The 8,440-nt window shown below is 42.6% G+C and overlaps 1 protein-coding gene across 1 annotated transcript; it reads left to right on the top strand.

The window, feature by feature from the left end:
* Window positions 1-341: 341 nt before the first annotated feature.
* On the top strand, window positions 342-3,920 carry RGS2 (regulator of G protein signaling 2). The gene is made up of 5 exons (XM_037495849.2): window positions 342-489; window positions 1,531-1,632; window positions 1,736-1,797; window positions 2,383-2,549; window positions 2,764-3,920. The coding sequence occupies exons 1-5, from the start codon at window positions 380-382 to the stop codon at window positions 2,956-2,958; spliced, it is 636 nt and encodes a 211-aa protein (XP_037351746.1). The 5' UTR covers window positions 342-379; the 3' UTR covers window positions 2,959-3,920.
* The last annotated feature ends 4,520 nt before the right edge of the window (window positions 3,921-8,440 follow it).

Below are 8,440 nucleotides of genomic sequence, written 5' to 3'. Positions count from 1 at the left end.
CGGCAAGCCACGATCCTGCTGGCGCCAGCTTTGCTCGGTCCCTCCGCTGGAGGCGCACACAGTCCTGAAAGGTCGCCAGCCACTGCGCCCAGTGACAGGCCTGGGTCTGTGCCCACACGCCCCGGCCGAGGCGCGGTGTGGGCCAAGGGCGAGCGAGCGGGGCGCGCAGACGTCAGCAGGGCCTCCCTCCGAGACCCTCAGTGGGCGCTCGTGACCGCCGCAGGCCCGCGCTCACCCCGCCCGCCCCGCGACGCTGCCATCGGCCAATGGGCGCTCTCTGCAGGCGGGGTGTCGCCGTGAGGCCCCGCCCCTGCACCCTTATAAATGCGGCGGCGCGAGCCCGCTCGCACACAACGGCGTCCCCAGCGGGAAGACGATAATGCAAAGTGCCATGTTCCTGGCTGTCCAGCACGACTGCGGATCCATGGACAAGAGCGCAGGCAACGGCCCCAAGAGCGAGGAGAAGCGGGAGAAAATGAAGCGGACCCTGTGAGTATGGCTTTCTTTGTCCCGCATCCCCTGCATACCTAGCTGTCCGGTTTGCTGCAAGCGCCATACCTTTGGGTTCGGCTTTAGCATGAAAAAACAATGTAGTCTGCGCCTCTGCAAAGGAGGGGGTGTATGCAAAAGGTTAACGTGCTAAGGAAGGTTTAATCTGTATGGTATCTCCTTATTTTGAGAAACGATCAAAGCTTCGGGTAGAATTTAGGAACTGAAAAAAATCTTGGTGTGGAGGTGGTGGTGGTTGCACTAAGAAACTGAGGAGTTGGCTTTTTGTCCCCTTCATTTTTAAAATGACATCAAAGAATCCTGCATCAGAAATGCGTCCCCAAAAGCCTTACGTTGCATTTTAAGTTCGGATTAGCTTCCACAATTACTGGGATGGAGATGTGTGCTGGTTCTGAATATATTCGCTTTCAGTCCCCTTTTCTAAATTGAACAGCAGATCTCACTCACGATTGTGGAACAGTAATTGTCCTGCATCCTCTGCTTTAAGTGATTGTTGTCGAGGGGAGGGTAAAGTACTACTAGCACGGGCACACACAACCCTCATTGTAGACAGCTGCTAGAGTGGTACAGAGCCTCCTGCTCTAAAGGTAGAAGGAAAGGAGCCAGCATGGAGCATGGAGAATGACCAGCTCAAAGCTGTTCCACTGTTTGTTGCATGTGTTCAGTGAAATGCCTTGGAAATGTAATTAACGTTGCAGGAAAATTGCTGAAGGACAGAAATAACGTCTTTTGAACTAAGCAAACCATATTCATTACAACACCCTAATAATTTTAAGTAGTTCTACTCTTAGTTACAAAGCTAGTAGTGATGCTCCAGTGCCTGGCTGCAGCTAATTATATTCAATACATAGGTGCTTGGTGTAAATGTTAAATAAGAATGACTTGCAGAATTCTCATTTTTGTCCTATTTGGCTTGTCTATAGTTACTGGATGACTTTATTTGGTAAAAATGCCTTCAGCAGGGGTAGTCATTTAAAGTGTTATCACTTAGTGAATATCTTTTTTGTTGGTTTGTTTTAGATTAAAAGATTGGAAGACCCGTTTGAGCTACTTCTTGCAAAATTCCTCCTCTCCCGGAAAACCCAAAACCAACAAGAAAAGCAAGCAGCAAACCTTCATCAAGTAAGTTGCATATCTTGTCGTGGGTAACTATGCAGTTGCTAGCTACTAGACTGAAAAGGGGAACTGTACTGGGCTCAAGCTAATATGCATACTTCTCTTGCAGACCTTCTCCTGAGGAAGCACAGCTGTGGTCGGAAGCTTTCGATGAGCTGCTCGCCAGTAAATGTAAGTTAACCTCTTGAATTTGATCCATTCCAAGGATCTTAGGAGTCTGGAAAGTTTGTGTCCACACAATAGTAGAGCAGCTTGCCCAGGAGAATTCCACTCCACAGTCACTGTCCTCTAAGGCCTGTTTTTTTCTCCTTTATTCCCCAGTGTTTAACCAAGGAAATGCATGGCTTATGCACTCCAGGTGGGGAAGGGAAATTAGCCTAAAAAATATTGTTGTGGCAGTTGCTCTGCGTTAAGGTTGAGTCAGTTTTTCCATTTGCACACGGAGCTTTCTGGAGGCTTAGTGGCCAGACAACGTATGGCAGCCCTCCCTATAAAGACTGACATTGACAGCAAAGTTAAGTGTTTACATTTTTGGAGCAGTGTGCCAATGTAAGCATTTTGTGAACTGGCACCTTAGGCTTTAAAGAGCTGAATTCTGAGGATTACAGGTTTGAGTGAAATCTAGAAAATTGCTACCCTTAGTAACAGTAAAACTAGGGGGGGGTGGGGTGCAGGGGAGTTCTAGGGAAAAAAAATCAAAGGGATTATTTGTCACTCAGCTCTTTACCTGCATGCTTTCCTCTTCTCCCCCTTCAGATGGTCTTGCTGCATTCAGGGCTTTTTTAAAATCTGAATTCTGTGAAGAAAATATTGAATTTTGGCTGGCCTGTGAAGACTTCAAAAAAACCAAGTCGCCCCAAAAGTTGTCCTCAAAAGCAAGGAAAATATATACTGACTTCATAGAAAAAGAAGCTCCAAAAGAGGTAAGAGGGGGGAGATTTCCTCATTTCAACTATTTAAAACACTTTGCACCAAAGGGAAGCAAAAGTATTGAAAGGATGTCAAATTAAAGGGTGGTGGGAATGGTAAAAATGATTTCCCCTAGTCTTTTCAATTTCTTTGTTGTTTTCAAATATTAAATAGAATTCTGTGTCCAACTCTGAATACATAATAAACCACTTATTTGCTCTATTTCAGATTAACATAGACTTTCAAACCAAAACCCTGATTGCCCAGAATATACAAGAGGCTACTAGTGGCTGCTTTACCACGGCCCAGAAGAGGGTGTACAGCCTGATGGAAAACAACTCTTACCCCCGCTTCTTGGAGTCAGAATTCTACCAGGACTTGTGTAAAAAGCCTCAGATCAGCACAGAGCCCCACACTACATGAGATGAGAGGGAGCGCCTCGCGGAGGACATTTCATGTTTTTCTTAAGGAGAGAAGCTGTGACCCGCCAAAAAGACTGACCTTGAATTCAGCTGGGTGTGCAGGAAGCATCACTCAGAACTATTGATTCAAACTTGGGTAGTGAATCACAGGAAGCTGGTGACCGCCTGGGAGAGGTGTGTGTCGGGACAGCCTCCATCACTGTACAGAGCACAGGGAGAGAGTGGGCTCTGTGGCTCTCACACTAGAATGAGAGACCGAAAGACACCAGATGATACTGTTGGTCCAAAAGCATTTAAAATCAATAGGTCTGGGATAATGTGGCCTTAGCTAGCTGGCTGTCCATTTCTCCTTCTGTCAGTCCATGCTACCGACATAGTGGTTTTAGTTTTAGTTTTGTAGTACCGAGTAACATGAAACTGTTCGCTACGTGTAAGGGGATCGAAGTTCTTAGGACTACATATCAGCAGTACTGTTGTCTCATGTAACACTAAAACTGAAATGGTCTGTGTTTGAATTGTCAAATGGTGTGTGTATCAGAATGTGTGCTGTTGTGTAGGAAGCTCCAGTGTCCATGATGAGTGCCAAAGTGCCCTGAAGGCAGCTAAACTATGAAGTCGTCTTTGAATACTTTTAATAAATTTATTTTGATAAATAATATCATTGTCTGTTTGGTCCAGAGATAGGTGGGTTTTCTGGTTTGGTAATGGGAAATAGAGCAGATACAAGGACAAACATCTTTTCCGGTCAAAAGGAGATAGCATCACTGATATACTTGTTTAGTGAGAATTGAGAGTCTTCAGAACTGAGAAAAGAGAATTGCAAATAAGCCAAAGAAAGTTAGGTCACATCCTCAGAACCACCCTGTGTGATCAAGCTTTCGAATAGAATCTTGTAAAAACTAAACTTGTTATTAATGAAAACAGAAGAATATTGACCCAAAGCCCTTCATGAGTATCTTTTTTAAAAAAAGCTAAATATGAGGTCCTCCCCAGTGGCGCAGCGGTTGAGCACTGGGTTGTGAAGCTGCCGTCAGTCTCTGCAGCGCCGGTTCGATCCCCGGCCACCTGGCGAGGTCCCACATGGTGCACAGACCTCTTCTGCCATGCCCACTGCTCCCCTCAGCAGTGTACTTTGTCAATCTGCCTGCTCTGCTCTCCCCTCTGGCTCTGGTGAATTCTCTCACCCTCCCGTGCTTCTGACTGTACCCAGTGCTTGTATAAATAAATAAATAAATCTTTTTTTTAAAAAAAAGCTAAATATGAGAAGATAATGTCATGGAGACATAGCACCAGAATTACTCACCTAACTCAGCTTCTCGAAGGAAGGAAGAAGCCTGAGTAAGATGAACACAGACCTACCTGCCTTTTTATTCCCTTGGTTTCAACTTTCCCCACAGGGTACTGGCAGGAGCTTCTAAGATAGTTACCTGAAACTACTCCCCGGATGGATTAATACAAAGTCAGAACTTTCCTGATTGACCTACCTTCATTTGACCAAGAAAGAATCTGGTTCTGTTACTTTAGCTCATGATAAAGGGAAAAGAAATCCACTTTCATTCCCTAAATTTAATATAGAAAAGTGTTCTTATCCTCATTGAGAGAAGAAGACTCAAATCTGTTATTTTTCCAACTAGTTATTAAGAAAGGGATGCTCTTCTCCAAGAGGCTGCTTTGCAGCCTCCTTGATTATGGTTTTAATTTTTAAAAGGAGGGGAAATCCTTATCTTGGTTTCTGTAAATCTGAGCCCAAGCAGTAATTTCTTAGAGCTTTGTGGCCTTGGCAGTCCTCATCTTCCCTGGTTCCTCAATTTATACCTTCCTGCCTGCCCCTCTGATTCCTGTGAGGTATATAGAAATTGTGAGAGATACGGAAATTGCAAAGCACAAAACAAAAAACCACCAGCATTTATTATGATTTGCCAAAAGAAAAATTGACCTGTAGTTTAAACACTGTTTTCATTGTGCTTGCACTAATTTTCACCTGAAACAGACTTTCTCATCCCAACAGGGCACAAGGTCCATGAGAGATCTGCCTTGTCCAGTGTCTCTAGCAGCCAGAATGATACATGCTAGGTGCTCCATAAATAGCAATGGAGTAAATGAATTCTAAAGAGTCACTGAAAGAAATATTTCTTTGGAGAATAAATAAGTCAGGTCTGCACAAGTCTTAATTTGGAAAGGTTCTGGCCAACAGAGAAATGCAGAGTCATGCCATATATTCAGTTTGTCACCAGGGCCTACTTCTTTTGCCTCAAATCTCCGGCTGCTTTCCATCTCCACCACCAACCCCCTACCTCCTCCCCATCCCCCAACAAATATGCCACCATCTGATGCCTGGAAAACTACAATAGTCTCAACTCATCCCCCCATACTCACTCTTCGCCCCTACAATACGCTTCCTGCTTTTTTTTTTTAAGATTGATTTATTTATGCATACAAGAACTGGGGTGTAGGCCAGAGGTGCGGGATGTGAGAGGATTCATCAGAGACAGAGTGGGGAGCAGAACAAGCAGAGGTACTGAAATATACTGCTGAGGGGAGCAGCGGGCTATACAGGAGAGGTCTGAAGCATCATGCGTGTCACCTCCCTGGCCGTGCTGCAGTGTGCTGCAGTGGCTGTGGATAGCTTCATAGTGCTGTGTCTTAAGCTGTTGTGCCACCAGGGAGGCTTTTTTTTACTCTAGGGACCCCCGCAATATATAAGCTTAATCTTGTCTCCTGATACTTATAAACCTTTGACTGGTTTCCATAAAATTAGGATAAAAATACTATCCCCAGTCTGGTCTAACACCTGGTAGGCTTAGCCTCCTTCTACCCCAACATTGTCGCTATCACATGTCCCCAACTCTGCCTGCTGGCCACGCCAACCTTCTGTTCCCTTGTGCATGCCACATCCACTGTCCCACAGGGCCTTTGCAAGTAATTGCCTCTGCACAGAATGCAATTTTAGCTCTCATTGTTCATGTACCCGTGCAATGGCCACTTCCTCAGGGAAGCCTTCCCTGACCTCCTTACCCAAGTCAGATCCCCTTTTCAAGATTCTTCAGCACCAAGTCCTTTAAATTGGAGCTCTTAATAAAGTTCTTACTAATTTGCATGACTATTTAATAACGCTATCTTTCCCCACTCCATGTTGGTGTGATTTGAACACTTGGTGTCTCTTTCTGCTCATTGCCGTATCCCAACACCTAGCACTGTGCCTGAGTGACATGGGGAGTTGTAGAGATCATTGCTAATTGAATTAATGAGTATTTCAATGCTTGGTTAGCAAGTTTTGGTGAAATAAGAAGTATCTCCAATGCACAAAGAAATAAGGACAAGGTTTTTTAAAGCCCTGTTGACTCAACTGTCTGAAAATATCTGCAGAGCTTTTTTCTTTGGCAAAAAATAAATACCTCTTACTAGGTACATTCTCTGTAGCTTATAACCTTTAATAAAAGAAGAAGCTAGGTCATAGTAACAAAAAAACAGAGTTTTGACTATTTCAGGGCTGCTAAAAGAACAGGCTTTTTTCAGGTGGTATTTTCCAATGTTCTCTAGGGTGGAACAAATTGAAATAGACTTAAGATTAGAAATGACATGCCTGAGCAAATAAATATTACTTAATGTTCCAGTTTCCCAAGGTTCATACATTTAGGATCCACAGTCTCTTCATTTTGGTATTTCATTTTTCAAATATTTTAATTCTAGAAACATTGCGGAATATGGTAATTTCATACAACCCCACTGAACAAAAAAAAAATAGAAGAAACTGCATATTATCTGTCATGAGACAATATCTGAGTTTAGTGTGATCTCCCAAACCTTTGTGAGAAACAAGTCTGTGGTAGAAAGTAGGTGGGTGAGTTGATTTGTTTTATTTTTTTTTTTTTTGTATGGTATATGATTTATTTTTTTTTTTTTTTTTTATAAATTTTATTGTTATATTCCCCATACAATTGCCGCCCCCCATTCTGACCCCAATCCCTCCCCTCCCGCCCCCGCCCCCCTAAAAGTGTCTCTGGTTCATAGTTTTTTGTTGATTTTGATTTTCACTTTCTTATAGTTTTTCATTTTCCTGGTCCATTATTTAAGTTTTCTAGATTCCTGCTATGAGTGAGACCATCCGGTATTTTTCTTTTTCTTTTTGGCTTATTTCGCTGAGCATGATCCCTTCCAGCGCCATCCATGTTGCAGCAAATTGCATGTGTTTATCTTTTTTGAATGCTGAGTAATATTCCATGGTATATATGTACCACATCTTCTTGATCCAGTCATCTATTTTTGGGCATTTGGGTTGTTTCCAAAGCTTAGCTATTGTAAACAGTGCTGCTATAAACATAGGGGTGCAGGTGTTCTTTGGAATTGATGTTTCTGTGTCCTTTGGGTAAATACCTAGGAGTGGAATTGCTGGATCATATGGAAGCTCTATGTTTAGTAGGTCCAGAAATCTCCACACAGCTTTCCACAGAGGTTGGACCAGTTTGCACTCCCACCAACAGTGCAGAAGAGTTCCTTTTTCTCCACACCCTCGCCAACATTTGTTGTTGCTAGTTTTTTTAATATGTGCCATTCTCACTGGTGTAAGATGGTATCTCATGGTAGTTTTGATTTGCATTTCCCTGATGACAAGTGATGTTGAACATTTTTTCATATGCCTGTTGGCCATTTGCATTTCCTCTTCAGAGAAGTTTCTTTTAAGCTCTTCTGCCCATTTTTTGACTGGATTATTTTCTTTGTTGTTGTTGAGTCTCATCAGCTCTTTGCAGATTTTTGTGATCAGTCCTTTATCATTAGTGTTGGGTGCAAAAATGTTCTCCCAGTTGGTGGGGTTTCTCTTTGTTTTTGTTATTGTCTCTTTTGCTGTGCAAAAGCTCTTTAATTTGATATAGTCCCAGCTGTTTATCTTTGCCTTCACTATCACTGCTTTGGGTGATGTGTCTGTAAAGATGTCTTTGATGTGCAAATCACGTAGTGTTTCGCCTATATTTCCTTCTATATATTTTATGGTTTCAGGTCTTATGTCTAGTTCTTTAATCCATTTTGAGTTGATTTTTGTGTATGGTGTGAGGTGGTGGTCAAGCTTCATTCTTTTGCATGTAGCGACCCAGTTTTCCCAGCACCATTTATTGAACAAACTTTCTTTGCTCCAATGCATAGTCTTTGCTCCTTTGTCAAAGATTAGTTGACCATAAATCTGTGGGTTTATTTCTGGATTTTCTATTCGATTCCATTGGTCTGTATGTCTGTTCTTGTTCCAATACCATGCAGTTTTGATGATTATGGCTTTGTAGTATAGTTTGAAGTCTGGGAGTCTGATGCCTCCATTCCCTTCTTTTTTTTTCAGGAGAGCTTTGGCTATTCGGGGTTTTTTGTGATTCCATATGAATTTCATCAATAATTTTTCTATTTCTTTGAAGAATGACATTGAAATTTTGATTGGAATAGCATTGAATCTGTATATTGCTTTTGGAAGGATGGCCATTTTAATAATGTTTATTCTT

This window comes from Talpa occidentalis, unplaced genomic scaffold (assembly GCF_014898055.3).
Source record: "Talpa occidentalis isolate TD23 unplaced genomic scaffold, MPIMG_talOcc4v2.1 talOcc4.8, whole genome shotgun sequence".
Classification (NCBI taxonomy): domain Eukaryota; kingdom Metazoa; phylum Chordata; class Mammalia; order Eulipotyphla; family Talpidae; genus Talpa; species Talpa occidentalis.
This window is presented reverse-complemented; position numbering and strand designations above follow the sequence as displayed.

Coding starts and splice junctions, on each gene's coding strand:
- RGS2 (XM_037495849.2), top strand. CDS start 380: ATGCAAAGTGCCATGTTCCTGGCTGTCCAGCACGACTGCGGATCCATG. Junction 1,633..1,735: donor AAGCAGCAAACCTTCATCAA/GTAAGTTGCATA, acceptor CTTCTCTTGCAG/ACCTTCTCCTGAGGAAGCAC. Junction 1,798..2,382: donor TGAGCTGCTCGCCAGTAAAT/GTAAGTTAACCT, acceptor CTCCCCCTTCAG/ATGGTCTTGCTGCATTCAGG.